This window comes from Hyla sarda, unplaced genomic scaffold (genome assembly GCF_029499605.1).
Source record: "Hyla sarda isolate aHylSar1 unplaced genomic scaffold, aHylSar1.hap1 scaffold_259, whole genome shotgun sequence".
Lineage (NCBI taxonomy): Eukaryota > Metazoa > Chordata > Amphibia > Anura > Hylidae > Hyla > Hyla sarda.
This window is the reverse complement of record NW_026609279.1, coordinates 13,865-31,198: the sequence shown is the minus strand read 5'-3', so window position 1 is coordinate 31,198 and position 17,334 is coordinate 13,865. Positions and strand designations below refer to the sequence as shown.

At 44.5% G+C, this 17,334-nt stretch overlaps 1 protein-coding gene across 5 annotated transcripts in view; it reads left to right on the top strand.

Moving 5' to 3' along the window:
- The window catches only part of TBCD (tubulin folding cofactor D), a 324,749-nt gene extending 307,806 nt beyond the window's left edge, over nt 1–16,943 (top strand). For all 5 annotated transcript variants that reach the window (XM_056553201.1, XM_056553204.1, XM_056553202.1 and 2 more), the window contains exons 19-23: nt 1,247–1,327; nt 13,080–13,153; nt 13,227–13,344; nt 16,485–16,545; nt 16,860–16,943. In XM_056553201.1, coding sequence (XP_056409176.1) covers nt 1,247–1,327; nt 13,080–13,153; nt 13,227–13,344; nt 16,485–16,545; nt 16,860–16,886 — 361 coding nt within the window. In that variant the 3' untranslated portion in view covers nt 16,887–16,943. The remainder of the gene's footprint in view (nt 1–1,246; nt 1,328–13,079; nt 13,154–13,226; nt 13,345–16,484; nt 16,546–16,859) is intronic.
- The last annotated feature ends 391 nt before the right edge of the window (nt 16,944–17,334 follow it).

The following is a 17,334-nucleotide window of genomic DNA, read 5'->3' as shown; positions in this document are numbered from 1 at the left end:
TGTATGGGAGGATTGAGGGAAAGTGTGTGCTTGATAACTCTCTCCTCCCATACACATGCACGCTCAGCTTGGTCGAGTGTACTTGTATTCTGGTTCAGACAATCACACAAACCTAGCTATTCATAATATCAGTGTTTTCCAACCAATGTGCCTCCAGCTATTGCAAAACTACAACTCCCAGCATGCCCGGACAGCCGAAAGCTGTTGCTGCTTCTGTCCACGCTGTAAAGATAACGTACAAAGAGTATATGCCAGAGAATATAGTGTATGCCAGAGAGGAGAAGGCTAAACAAGGACCTCTCTGTAATACACTTATCTCTGTCTCTCTTGAAAAACTGCAACTCCCAGCATGCCCGGACAGCCGAAAGCTGTTGCTGCTTCTGTCCACGCTGTAAAGATATCGTACAAAGCGTAAATACCAGAGAATATAGTCTGTGTCAGAGAGGAGAAGGCTAAACAAGGACCTCTCTGCAATACACTCATCTCTGTCTCTGTTGCAAAACTAAAACTCCCAGCATGCCCGGACAGCCTAAAGCTGTTGCTGCTTCTGTCCACGCTGTAAAGATAACGTACAAAGCGTAAATACCAGAGAATATAGTCTGTGCCAGAGAGGAGAAGGCTAAACAAGGACCTCTCTGCAATACACTTATCTCTGTTGCAAAACTACAACTCCCAGCATGCCCGGACAGCCGAAAGCTGTTGCTGCTTCTGTCCACGCTGTAAAGATAACGTACAAAAAGTATAAACCAGAGAATATAGTCTGTGCCAGAGAGGAGAAGGCTAAACAAGCACCTCTCTGCAATACACTTATCTCTGTCTCTGTTGCAAAACTACAACTCCCAGCATGCCCGGACAGCCGAAAGCTGTTGCTGCTTCTGTCCACGCTGTAAAGATAACGTACAAAAAGTATATACCAGAGAATTTAGTTTGTGCCAGAGAGGAGAAGGCTAAACAAGGACCTCTCTGCAATACACTTATCTCTGTCTCTGTTGCAAAACTACAACTCCCAGCATGCCCGGACAGCCTTTGGCTGTCCGGGCATGCTGGGTGTTGTAGTTTTGCAACAGCTGGAGGCACACTGGTTAGGAAACACTGGTGGATACATCACATCTCCTTTAGTCTATGCCAGATTATCAGATATTCCCAATTATAACAATGAGAATTTTAGGGTGACTTTCTGATGCCGGATTATCGGAATGTGCGTGTAATGCGCGACTGATTAAAATCTATCGTTCTCCCCTCTCAGCGTCTTTGTCACCGCTTTCCCAGAATACACCACGGCCATGATCGATCACCTGGTGGAGATGAAGATCAATCACTGGGACATGTAAGTATCTGTTTATATCTAATCCGGAATGGGGCGGACATAGTTGTCTTATCCCTTCATCATAGTCTGCAGAGCAGTGGTTCCCAACCAGGGTGCCTCCAGCTGTTGATAAAACTACAGCTCCCAGCATGCCCGGACATAGTTGTCTTATCCCTTCATCATAGTCAGCAGGGCAGTGGTTCCCAACCAGGGTGCCTCCAGCTGTTGATAAAACTACAGCTCCCAGCATGCCCGGACATAGTTGTCTTATCCCTTCATCATAGTCAGCAGGGCAGTGGTTCCCAACCAGGGTGCCTCCAGCTGTTGATAAAACTACAGCTCCCAGCATGCCCGGACATAGTTGTCTTATCCCTTCATTATAGTCTGCAGAGCAGTGGTTCCCAACCAGGGTGCCTCCAGCTGTTGATAAAACTACAGCTCCCAGCATGCCCGGACATAGTTGTTTTATCCCTTCATCATAGTCTGCAGAGCAGTGGTTCCCAACCAGGGTGCCTCCAGCTGTTGATAAAACTACAGCTCCCAGCATGCCCGGACATAGTTGTCTTATCCCTTCATCATAGTCTGCAGAGCAGTGGTTCCCAACCAGGGTGCCTCCAGCTGTTGATAAAACTACAGCTCCCAGCATGCCCGGACATAGTTGTCTTATCCCTTCATCATAGTCAGCAGGGCAGTGGTTCCCAACCAGGGCGCCTCCAGCTGTTCATAAAACTACAGCTCCCAGCATGCCCGGACATAGTTGTTTTATCCCTTCATCATAGTCTGCAGAGCAGTGGTTCCCAACCAGGGTGCCTCCAGCTGTTGATAAAACTACAGCTCCCAGCATGCCCGGACATAGTTGTCTTATCCCTTCATCATAGTCTGCAGAGCAGTGGTTCCCAACCAGGGTGCCTCCAGCTGTTGACAAAACTACAGCTCCCAGCATGCCCGGACATAGTTGTTTTATCCCTTCATCATAGTCTGCAGAGCAGTGGTTCCCAACCAGGGTGCCTCCAGCTGTTGATAAAACTACAGCTCCCAGCATGCCCGGACATAGTTGTTTTATCCCCTCATCATAGTCTGCAGAGCAGTGGTTCCCAACCAGGGCGCCTCCCGCTGTTGATAAAACTACAGCTCCCAGCATGCCCGGACATAGTTGTTTTATCCCTTCATCCTAGTCTGCAGAGCAGTGGTTCCCAACCAGGGTGCCTCCAGCTGTTGACAAAACTACAGCTCCCAGCATGCCCGGACATAGTTGTTTTATCCCTTCATCATAGTCTGCAGAGCAGTGGTTCCCAACCAGGGTGCCTCCAGCTGTTGATAAAACTACAGCTCCCAGCATGCCCGGACATAGTTGTTTTATCCCTTCATCATAGTCTGCAGAGCAGTGGTTCCCAACCAGGGTGCCTCCTGCTGTTGATAAAACTACAGCTCCCAGCATGCCCAGACATAGTTGTTTTATCCCTTCATCATAGTCTGCAGGGCAGTGTTTCCCAACCAGGGTGCCTCCAGCTGTTGCACAACTACAACTCCCCGTATGCCCCAACAGCCGTTGACTGTCTGGGCATACTGGGATTTGTAGTTCTGCAACAGCAGGAGGCGCCCTGGTTGGGAAACACTGCACTGCACAGGGGCAGACTATCAGGAAGGGCTAAGACAACTGTATCCGGGCATGCTGGGAGTTATAGTTTTGTTAACAGCTGGAGGCACCCTGGTTGGGAAACACTGCCCTATTGCCTCTTAGCTAACATGTGGCCCCCCCGAAAAACGCCCTGCAGAATCCTAGTGTGTTCCCCAATCTGTGGCTCTCCAGCTGCTGCAGCACTACAATCCCCAGCATGCCCGGACAGCCAATCAAGAAGAGCAGCGGCACAAATGTCTCTCTGGTCCTGATACAATGGATCAATCTGGAGCTCACAGAGTATTGTGAGGACTGGGATGCAAAAGTAACAAACCCTCAGCTGTTGCAAAAGTACAACTCCCAGCATACAGAGATAATCCATGCTGGGAGTTATAGTTTTGCATCGGGAAACACTGATCTACACGGGATAAGATTCTCAGGTCCACACACCATGTTTAAATCGGTTTCCGGAAAAGCTGGGTGACACCTGATATGTCCACTCAGCAAGGTTATATCTGTGCCTTAGAAAGCTGGGTGACACCTGAGACAGCAGCCATAACAATGTGTCTACCTGCAGTGCATGTTGGATAACTCAGTGACAGTTGGGAAAGCTGGGTGACAACCAGCTGCACAAGCAGTCATATTGGTTGTCACCCAGCTTTCCCATCTGGGCATTTTAGGAGTTGTAGTTTTACAATAGCCGGAGGCACATTGATCGGGAAACACTGATCTACATGGAACAAAGATTCTCAGGTCTACACACCATGTTTATATCAGTTTCTGGGAAAGCTGGGTGACACCTGATATGTCAGGTCCACACACCATGGATATATCTGTTCTTGAGAAAGCTGGGTGACACCTAATATGGCAGCCAACACCTGATACGGGAAGCCATGCATGTTGGATAACACGGTGACAGCCAGTTGTCACCCAGCTTTCCTGTCCTGTCAGTGTTTTCCTAACCACTGCTGTAAGTTGTAGTTTCGCAACAGCTGGAGGCACCCTGGTTGCGGAGTAACTTCCATTAACCCAACATCCCTAAAAATGATGTATTATAAGGATTGTGGGGATCCGGCCTGGTCTCCTGTGCGGACAAGTTGTATTGTTTATTATGTAAACCCTCCGCAGGGCCGCGGCCCGATCCCTGGTATCCATAGGTTCCATCCGGCGGCTGCGGGATCCTCTTGTTTGCACACACAGTCTGTTTACAGTAACTCTGGGCCGCACCCGCCACGGTCACTGTTGGTGTCAACAAAGCCGGAGTGGCCCCTTAGGGCAGTGTTTCCCAACCAGGGTGCCTCCAGCTGTTGCAAAACTACAACTCCCAGCATGCCCGGACAGCCAACGGCTGTCCGGGCATGCTGGGAGTTGTAGTTTTGCAACAGCTGGAGGCACCCTGGTTGGGAAACACTGCCTTAGGGTCTAAGATTCCCCCCCCAAAAAAAGGTTTGTTACAGTGTATCAGCGCAGGTTAGTTGTATTTCATCTCGCATACTGCTGCCCCCTGTCGGCCCTCTCTGGAATGACGCCAGACGTTGTGTGCCCCCCCCCCCTGTGGGTTCAGCACCACGTCCCGCAGCCACCGCCACCTGTGCCCGGACCTAAACCTGACAAACAGGTGGAACAGAAAACCCCGCCAGTTCCCAGGTGAAGAAAATATCACCGCCACCAGCAACATTCTCCACACAATACACAATATCTGTGCAAAAAAACCTGCAAACACGCCTGCGGGCCATGTCAGGATACACACACAGCCGCCCGGGCCCGAGGTGTTTATATAGCGGGAAGTGCAGGGTGCCCCTTAAAGGGATTCTCCATGGAGCAAAACAACGGGTTATTAGGGAAATATCATAACCTGTAATGTCATAGTCTGTGTCACTGCACGGATATATCGCCATATCCTGCACCACTATACACTGCACTACTATATCCTGCACTACTATACACTGCACTACTATATCCTGCACTACTATACACTGCACTACTATACACTGCACTACTATATCCTGCACTACTATATCCTGCACTACTATATCCTGCACTACTATACACTGCACTACTATACACTGCACTACTATATCCTGCACTACTATATCCTGCACTACTATATCCTGCACTACTATACACTGCACTACTATACACTGCACTACTATACACTGCACTACTATACCCTGCACCACTATACACTGCACCACTATATCCTGCACTACTATACACTGCACTACTATACACTGCACTACTATATCCTGCACTACTATATCCTGCACTACTATATCCTGCACTACTATACACTGCACTACTATACCCTGCACCACTATACACTGCACCACTATACACTGCACTACTATACACTGCACTACTATACACTGCACCACTATACACTGCACCACTATACACTGCACTACTATACACTGCACTACTATACACTGCACTACTATACACTGCACTACTATATCCTATATCACTATACACTGCACTACTATATCCTGCACCACTATACCCTATATCACTATACACTGCACTACTATACCCTGCACTACTATACCCTGCACTACTATATCCTATATCACTATACACTGCACTACTATATCCTGCACTACTATATCCTGCACTACTATACCCTGCACTACTATATCCTGCACTACTATATCCTATATCACTATACACTGCACTACTATATCCTGCACTACTATACACTGCACTACTATACACTGCACTACTATACACTGCACTACTATATCCTGCACTACTATATCCTGCACTACTATACCCTGCACTACTATACCCTGCACTACTATATCCTATATCACTATACACTGCACTACTATATCCTGCACTACTATATCCTGCACTACTATATCCTGCACTACTATACACTGCACTACTATACACTGCACTACTATACACTGCACTACTATATCCTGCACTACTATACCCTGCACCACTATACACTGCACCACTATACACTGCACTACTATACACTGCACTACTATACACTGCACTACTATACACTGCACTACTATATCCTGCACTACTATACCCTGCACCACTATACACTGCACCACTATACACTGCACCACTATACACTGCACTACTATACACTGCACTACTATACACTGCACTACTATACACTGCACTACTATATCCTATATCACTATACACTGCACTACTATATCCTATATCACTATACACTGCACTACTATATCCTATATCACTATACACTGCACTACTATATCCTATATCACTATACACTGCACTACTATATCCTATATCACTATACACTGCACTACTATATCCTATATCACTATACCCTGCACTACTATATCCTATATCACTATACACTGCACTACTATATCCTATATCACTATACACTGCACTACTATATCCTATATCACTATACACTGCACTACTATATCCTATATCACTATACACTGCACTACTATATCCTATATCACTATACACTGCACTACTATACACTGCACTACTATATCCTGCACTACTATACACTGCACTACTATACACTGCACTACTATATCCTGCACTACTATATCCTGCACTACTATACCCTGCACTACTATACCCTGCACTACTATATCCTATATCACTATACACTGCACTACTATATCCTGCACTACTATATCCTGCACTACTATATCCTGCACTACTATACACTGCACTACTATACACTGCACTACTATACACTGCACTACTATACCCTGCACTACTATACCCTGCACCACTATACACTGCACCACTATACACTGCACTACTATACACTGCACTACTATACACTGCACTACTATACACTGCACTACTATATCCTGCACCACTATACACTGCACCACTATACACTGCACCACTATACACTGCACTACTATACACTGCACTACTATACACTGCACTACTATACACTGCACTACTATACACTGCACTACTATATCCTATATCACTATACCCTGCACTACTATATCCTATATCACTATACACTGCACTACTATATCCTATATCACTATACCCTGCACTACTATATCCTATATCACTATACCCTGCACTACTATATCCTATATCACTATACCCTGCACTACTATATCCTATATCACTATACACTGCACTACTATATCCTATATCACTATACCCTGCACTACTATATCCTATATCACTATACACTGCACTACTATATCCTATATCACTATACCCTGCACTACTATATCCTATATCACTATACACTGCACTACTATATCCTATATCACTATACCCTGCACTACTATATCCTACATCACTATACCCTGCACTACTATATCCTATATCACTATACCCTGCACTACTATATCCTATATCACTATACACTGCACTACTATATCCTATATCACTATACACTGCACTACTATACCCTGCACTACTATACACTGCACTACTATACACTGCACTAATATATCCTATATCACTATACCCTGCACTACTATATCCTATATCACTATACACTGCACTACTATATCCTATATCACTATACCCTGCACTACTATATCCTATATCACTATACACTGCACTACTATATCCTATATCACTATACCCTGCACTACTATATCCTATATCACTATACCCTGCACTACTATATCCTATATCACTATACACTGCACTACTATATCCTATATCACTATACACTGCACTACTATATCCTATATCACTATACCCTGCACTACTATATCCTATATCACTATACACTGCACTACTATATCCTATATCACTATACACTGCACTACTATATCCTATATCACTATACCCTGCACTACTATATCCTACATCACTATACCCTGCACTACTATATCCTATATCACTATACCCTGCACTACTATATCCTATATCACTATACACTGCACTACTATATCCTATATCACTATACACTGCACTACTATACCCTATATCACTATACACTGCACTACTATATCCTATATCACTATACCCTGCACTACTATATCCTATATCACTATACCCTGCACTACTATATCCTATATCACTATACACTGCACTACTATATCCTATATCACTATACCCTGCACTACTATATCCTATATCACTATACACTGCACTACTATATCCTATATCACTATACCCTGCACTACTATATCCTATATCACTATACCCTGCACTACTATATCCTATATCACTATACCCTGCACTACTATATCCTATATCACTATATCCTGCACTACTATATCCTATATCACTATACCCTGCACTACTATATCCTATATCACTATACACTGCACTACTATATCCTATATAACTATATCCTGCACTACTATATCCTATATCACTATACCCTGCACTACTATATCCTATATCACTATACCCTGCACTACTATATCCTATATCACTATACCCTGCACTACTATATCCTATATCACTATACACTGCACTACTATATCCTATATCACTATACACTGCACTACTATATCCTATATCACTATACCCTGCACTACTATATCCTATATCACTATACCCTGCACTATTATATCCTATATCACTATACACTGCACTACTATATCCTATATCACTATACCCTGCACTACTATATCCTATATCACTATACCCTGCACTACTATATCCTATATCACTATATCCTGCACTACTATATCCTATATCACTATACCCTGCACTACTATATCCTATATCACTATACCCTGCACTACTATATCCTATATCACTATACACTGCACTACTATATCCTATATCACTATACACTGCACTACTATATCCTATATCACTATACCCTGCACTACTATATCCTGCACCACTATACCCTGCACTACTATATCCTATATCACTATACCCTGCACTACTATATCCTATATCACTATATCCTGCACTACTATATCCTATATCACTATATCCTGCACTACTATATCCTATATCACTATACCCTGCACTACTATATCCTATATCACTATACCCTGCACCACTATATCCTATATCACTATACACTGCACTACTATATCCTATATCACTATACACCTCACTACTATATTCTATATCACTATACCCTGCACTACTATATCCTACATCACTATACCCTGCACTACTATATCCTATATCACTATACACTGCACTACTATATCCTATATCACTATACCCTGCACTACTATATCCTATATCACTATATCCTGCACTACTATATCCTATATCACTATATCCTGCACTACTATATCCTATATCACTATACCCTGCACTACTATATCCTATATCACTATACACTGCACTACTATATCCTATATCACTATACACTGCACTACTATATCCTATATCACTATACACTGCACTACTATATCCTATATCACTATACACTGCACTACTATATCCTATATCACTATACCCTGCACTACTATATCATATATCACTATACACTGCACTACTATATCCTATATCACTATATCCTGCACTACTATATCCTATATCACTATACCCTGCACTACTATATCCTATATCACTATACCCTGCACTACTATATCCTATATCACTATACACTGCACTACTATATCCTATATCACTATACACTGCACTACTATATCCTATATCACTATACCCTGCACTACTATATCCTATATCACTATACACTGCACTACTATATCCTATATCACTATACCCTGCACTATTATATCCTATATCACTATACACTGCACTACTATATCCTATATCACTATACACTGCACTACTATATCCTATATCACTATACACTGCACTACTATATCCTATATCACTATACACTGCACTACTATATCCTATATCACTATACACTGCACTACTATATCCTATATCACTATACACTGCACTACTATATCCTATATCACTATACCCTGCACTACTATATCATATATCACTATACACTGCACTACTATATCCTATATCACTATACCCTGCACTATTATATCCTATATCACTATACACTGCACTACTATATCCTATATCACTATACACTGCACTACTATATCCTATATCACTATACCCTGCACTATTATATCCTATATCACTATACCCTGCACTACTATATCCTATATCACTATACACTGCACTACTATATCCTATATCACTATACCCTGCACTATTATATCCTATATCACTATACACTGCACTACTATATCCTATATCACTATACACTGCACTACTATATCCTATATCACTATACCCTGCACTACTATATCCTATATCACTATACCCTGCACTACTATATCCTATATCACTATACACTGCACTACTATACCCTGCACTACTATATCCTATATCACTATACACTGCACTACTATATCCTATATCACTATACACTGCACCACTATATCCTATATCACTATACCCCGTATCCCCATACTCCGCACCACTACATGTTGCACCATTACCGAATCGCTGTTCCGCAGCAGACCTCACTCCCACAGTACGGAGCTTGTTTGATGTTTGGGACAGAGTCTGCACCACAATAGTCTCTTCATCCCTCTCCGCTGACATCATCCATTTCCCTAAATCTCTTTGTGAAACAGCAATAAAAGGTTGTGTGCGGTGAGCCTGGTCCGTGTGATCCCCTCACCTGATCCCGCAGCTTCCCTCTCATCACCACGGTCTATTGTTTTCTCGTCCTCGCACTTTTCTTTGCTGACACCATGTCTGTAATCTTCCAGATCCGGCTTCAAAGAGCCATTGTCACCCAGAAACTGCAGTAAAACGGCCATTGTTCCTTTATCTCTTGTGTTCTCACCGCGCACACGAGTGACAGCCAATATGACTGCTCAGTGCAGCTCCTTACTCAGGTGGTCACCCAGCTTTGCCAGCTGTCACCACTGCGGATAGACACACTGTAATAGCTGCCATATCAGGAGTCACCCAGCTTTCCCAGAAACAGATATAACCATGGCATGTGAACCTGCTATATCAAGTGTTCCCCAGCTTACCCAGGAACATATATGGCAGGTCCACACACCATGGTTATATCAGGTGTTACCCAGCTTTTCCATAAACAGATACAACCATGGCGTGTGGACCTGCCATAACAGGTGTCACCCAGCTTTTCCAGAAACATTTATAAACATGGCGAATGGACCTTCCATATCAGGTGTCACCCAGCTTTCCCAGAAACAAATATACCTATGTCATGTGGACTTGCCATATTAGGTGTCACCCAGCTTTCCCAGAAACACATATAACCACAGTGTGTGGACCTGCAATATCAGGTTTGACACAGCTTTCCCAGAAACATATATGGCAGGTCCACACGCCATGATTATATCAGGTGTCACCCAGCTTTCTCAGAAACAGATAAAACCATAGTGTGTGGACCTGCCGTATCAGGTGTCACCCAGCTTTCCCAGAAACAGATATAATCATGGCATGTGGACCTGCCATATTAGGTGTCACCCAGCTTTCCCAGAAACAAATATACCCATGGCATGTGGACCTACCGTATCAGGTGTGACCCAGCTTTCTCAGAATCATATATGGCAGGTCCACACACCATAATTATATCAGGTGTCACCCAGCTTTCTCAGAAACAGATAAAACCCTAGCATGTGGACCCTCCGTATCAGGTATCACCCAGCTTTCCCAGAAACAAATATACCCATGGCATGTGGACCTGCCGTATCAGGTGTCACCCAGCTTTCTCAGAAACAGATAAAATCATAGTGTGTGTGGACCTGCCGTATCAGGTGTCACCCAGCTCTCCTAGAAACAGATACAACCATAGTGTATGGACCTACAATATCAGGTGTGACCCAGCTTTCTCAGAATCATATATGGCAGGTCCACACGCCATAATTATATCAGGTGTCACCCAGCTTTCTCAGAAACAGATAAAACCATAGCATGTGGACCTGCCGTATCAGGTGTCACCCAGCTTTCCCAGAAACACATATAACCATAGTGTATTGACCTACAATATCAGGTGTGACCCAGCTTTCCCAGAAACATATATGGCAGGTCCACACGCCATGATTATATCAGGTGTCACGCAGCTTTCTCACAAACAGATAAAACCATAGTGTGTGGACCTGCCGTATCAGGTGTCACCCAGCTTTCCCAGAAACACATATAACCATAGTGTATTGACCTACAATATCAGGTGTGACCCAGCTTTCCCAGAAACATATATGGCAGGTCCACACGCCATGATTATATCAGGTGTCACACAGCTTTCTCACAAACAGATAAAACCATAGTGTGTAGACCTGCCGTATCAGGTTTCACCCAGCTTTCCCAGAAACACATATAACCATAGTGTATTGACCTACAATATCAGGTGTGACACAGCTTTCCCAGAAACATATATGGCAGGTCCACACGCCATGATTATATCAGGTGTCACGCAGCTTTCTCACAAACAGATAAAACCATAGTGTGTAGACCTGCCGTATCAGGTGTCACCCAGCTTTCCCAGAAACACATATAACCATAGTGTATTGACCTACAATATCAGGTGTGACACAGCTTTCCCAGAAACATATATGGCAGGTCCACACGCCATGATTATATCAGGTGTCACGCAGCTTTCTCACAAACAGATAAAACCATAGTGTGTGGACCTGCCGTATCAGGTGTCACCCAGCTTTCCCAGAAACACATATAACCATAGTGTATTGACCTACAATATCAGGTGTGACCCAGCTTTCCCAGAAACATAAATGGCAGGTCCACACGCCATGATTATATCAGGTGTCACGCAGCTTTCTCACAAACAGATAAAACCATAGTGTGTGGACCTGCCGTATCAGGTTTCACCCAGCTTTCCCAGAAACACATATAACCATAGTGTATTGACCTACAATATCAGGTGTGATCCAGCTTTCCCAGAAACATATATGGCAGGTCCACACGCCATGATTATATCAGGTGTCACGCAGCTTTCTCACAAACAGATAAAACCATAGTGTGTGGACCTGCCGTATCAGGTTTCACCCAGCTTTCCCAGAAACAGATATAACCATAGCGTATGAACCTTAGACCCTTTGTCCTCCATAGATCAGTGTTTCCCAACCAGTGTGCCTCCAGCTGTTGCAAAACTAAAACTCCCAGCATGCCCGGACAGCCGTTGGCTGTCCGGGCATGCTGGGAGTTTTAGTTTTGCAACAGCTGGAGGCACACTGGTGGATATTAAGCAGAAACCTTGATATCTTGCAGTGTGATCCGTGAACTCTCCACCAAAGCCCTGCACAACCTCACGCCAGTCGCCCCCGAATACATGACCAAGTCTGGTAAGTTTGTCCTTATTTAACCTATTAAACTACTATTATATGTGGTTACATACTCTGATATCCTCTCTTACAGTTTTACCACGTCTCCTCCCACTGACCACCGACACGGATCTGCACACACGGCACGGCGCCATCTTGGCCTGCGCAGAAATCACCCATGCACTGTCTAAGCTGGCCGTCCGGAACAACGGGTGAGAACGAAACGTCAGCTATACAGGGACATGTCACTATGTCACGTAGTGAACCCCACGAGTCACGCTTCACGGGCGAACATGTGGGCCTGCGCCTACTGAAGGAATTCCAAGCCCTCAGTCTATGGAGTGTTTATCGTGTTACACATATTTTACATATACCTATAAACACAGTGCTCAGCTATAGGGGATCAGAAAATAAGTCATTCTGGACAGGACAGTCATTCAGGGGGGCAAAAAAGTATTTAGTCAGCCACCAATTAGACAAATTCTCCCCCTTATAAAGATGAGAGGCTGTAATTTCCATCATAGGTTATAACCTCAACTATGAGAGACAGAATGAGAAATAATCCATAAAATCACATTGTCTGATTCTTAAAGAATTTATTTGCAAATTATGGTGGAAAATAAGTATTTGGTCAATAACAAACGTTAATTTCAATCCCTTTGTTGGCAATGACAGAGGTGAAACGTCTTCACAAGGTTCTCACACACTGTTGCTGGTATTTTGGCCCATTCCTCCATGAAGATCTCCTCTAGAGCAGTGATGTTTTGGGGCTGTCGCTAGGCAACACAGACTTTCAACTCCCTCCAAAGGTTTTCTATGGGATTGAGATCTGGAGACTGGCTAGGCCACTCCAGGACCTTAAAATGCTTCTTACGAAGCCACTCCTTCATTGCCCGGTCGGTGTGTTTGGGATCATTGTCATGCTGAAAGACCCAGCCACGTTTCATCTTCAATGCCCTTGCTGATGGAAGGAGGTTTTCACTATAAATTCCACAATACATGGCCGCATTCATTCTTTCCTTTACACGGATCAGTCGTCCTGGTCCCTTGGCAGAAAAACAGCCCCAAAGCATGATGTCTCCACCCCCATGCTTCACAGTAGGTATGGTGTTCTTTGGATGCAACTCAGCATTCTTTCTCCTCCAAACACAACAAGTTGAGTTTTTACCAAAAAGTTCTACCTTGGTTTCATCTGACCATATGACATTCTCCCAATACTCTTCTGGATCATCCAAATGCTCTCTAGCAAACTTCAGACAGGCCCAGACATGTACTGGCTTAAGCAGGGAGACACGTCTGGCACTGCATGATTTGAGTCCCTGGAGGTGTAGTGTGTTACTGATGGTAGCCTTTGTTACTTTGGTTCCAGCTCTCTGCAGGTCATTCACTAGGTCTCCCTGTGTGGTTCTGGGATTTTTGATCACCGTTCTTGTGATCAATTTGACACCATGGGGTGAGATCTTGCGTGGAGCCCCAGATCGAGGGAGATTATCAGTGGTCTTGTATGTCTTCCATTTTCTAATAATTGCTCCCACTGTTGATTTCACACCAAGCTGCTTGCCTATTGCATATTCAGTCTTCCCAGCCTGGTGCAGGTCTACAATTTTGTTTCTGGTGTCCTTCGACAGATCTTTGGTCTTGGCCATAGTGAAGTTTGGAGTGTGGCTGTTTGAGGTTGTGGACAGGTGTCTTTTATACTGATAAGAAGTTCACACAGGAGTCATTAATACAGGTAACGAGTGGAGGACAGAGGAGACTCTTAAAGAAGATGTTACAGGTCTGTGAGAGACAGAAATCTTGCTTGTTTGTAGGTGACCAAATACTTATTTTCCACCATAATTAGCAAATAAATTCTTTAAAAATCAGACAATGTGATTTTATGGATTTGTTTTCTCATTCTGTCTCTCATAGTTGAGGTTATAACCTATGATAAAAATTACAGCCTCTCATCTTTATAAGTGGGAGAATTTGCACAATTGGTGGCTGACTAAATACTTTTTTGCCCCACTGTATCCTGTACTGATCCTGAGTTATATATAACCCAACATAATGGACCCAAATGAGAGGTGGACTAACCACAGTTAATTTGTATGCAGCTCAGCCTTAACCAGACACAGTAAAGTGTCCACTTTTATCCCTCACTATAATTGATTAAAACTCCACTTTTAATACAGAAATTAAATGGTGAGTAACAGGTTCAAAGTAAAGGTTAAAAGTCCAGCGCGTACGAACACCAATCTGCTTCATGTTATTTGTTGCTTTATAAGCTCATTATATCAGAAATGTTCACCAGGCATACCTGCAGTGTATACCACGGTAAGGTGTTAGTGCCCCCCAACATGTTTCGTCACTAGGTGAGACGTCCTCAGAGGTTATGGGGCAATCTTGAACCTGTTACCATTTAATTTCTGAATTAAAAGTTAAGTTTTAAGGGGGTACTCCGACCCTAAGACATCTTATACCCTATCCAAAGGATAGGGGATAAGATGTCTGACCGCGGGGGTCCCGCCGCTGGGGACCCCAACAATCTTGCATTCGACACCCACTTCTTTGAGCTGCACACTGCACTGCCATCTCACAAGCTGTCGCGTGATGACCACGGGGCCGGAGTATCGTGACGTCACGACTCTGCCCCCGTGTGATGTCACACCCCCAACCCGCACCCGCTATGCAAATCTATGGAAGCGGGCATAACGGCCGCGACGACCACGGGGTCTGAGTATCATGACGTCACGACTCTGCCCCCATGTGACGTCACAACCGCCCCCGCTATGCAAGTCTATAGGAGGGGGCATGACGGCCGTGACAACCACAGGGCCAGAGTATCGTGACGCCACGACTCCGCCACCTTGTGACGTCACCCCCCAACCCGCCCCCGCTATGCAAATCTATGGAAGGGGGCGTGATGGCCGCGACGTCCAAGGGGTCTGAGTATCATGACGTCACGACTCCACCCCCGTGTGACGTCACAACCTCCCCCCGCCCCCGCTATGCAAGTCTATGGGAGGGGGCGTGACGCCCCCTCCCATAGACTTGCATAGCGGGGGCGGGGCCCTGTGGTCGGCACCCGGCAGTTTGTGAGCTGGCACCGCGGCGTGCAGCTCAAAGAGGTGGGGGCCGAATGCAAGATTGCAGGGGTCCCCAGCAGCGTGACCCCCGCGGTCAGACATCCTATCTCCTATCCTTTGGATAGGGGTTAAGATGTCTTAGGGCCGGAGTACCCCTTTAATGAATTATAATGAGGGATTAAAGGGGACTCTTTACTGAGCTGCACACAAAATATCCTGTATTATATCCCAGAGCTGCACTCACTATTCTGCTGGTAGAGTCACTGTGTACATTATTCCCGCAGGTCTGTTGCCGATTACCTGGACAGTGATGTAATATCGGGATTAATATCTATACATCAAAGGGTGAGTAAATCTTCATATATATCCTGGAGTTACAATGCCCCAAAATCTCTCTATAACCATATATTTATTATTATTATTAATACATTTAATCATTAGAATATTTTAGCTACCTGTAGACCCCAATAGAGGGCGCTTCATGAGTCTACTGCCTAGGTCTCCAAATTGTGGACCTCCATATGTTGCAGAACTACAACTCCCAGCATGCTTGGAATTGTAGATTTGAAACATCTGGAGGTCCCCAGTTTGGAGACGGCTGTGTAGATAATTCCTGTAAACCGTTTCATCAGTGACGTCCTTGTCTTCTTCTGTTTCAGCTCCATGAGCGCCAGTTATACAGGTGAGACAATACTGATCATTAGGAGGGGAGGCACATGATTCAGGGCACTGCTATGTGGTGTCAATGGCCGGCGAAGGTTATCTGGTATATGGGGATGCCCAGGTATTGGTGCAGGAGGCTGGGTTCATAGAGGCTGGCACAGAAGTATATAGGAGGCCTGGAGTTGGCTGTAGGACACTTATCTGCGAACTGTTGAAAAATTACAACTCCCATCATACCCTGACCACAGACTGGAGACCCTGGTGTATAAACGATGGCACAGGAGTCCGAATAGAACGTATGGTCTATAGAGGATGGCATGAGCAGGTTTGGTGGTATAGATTGGCGTATAGGAGATGGCACAGTGGTTAGGCAGGTGTCCTAAAAGGTGAGGACTGGGAGGAGATGGTATAGATGGTCGGGTATATAGAGACTGGCACAGTAGTAGAGGTGAGGACTGGGAGGAGATGGTA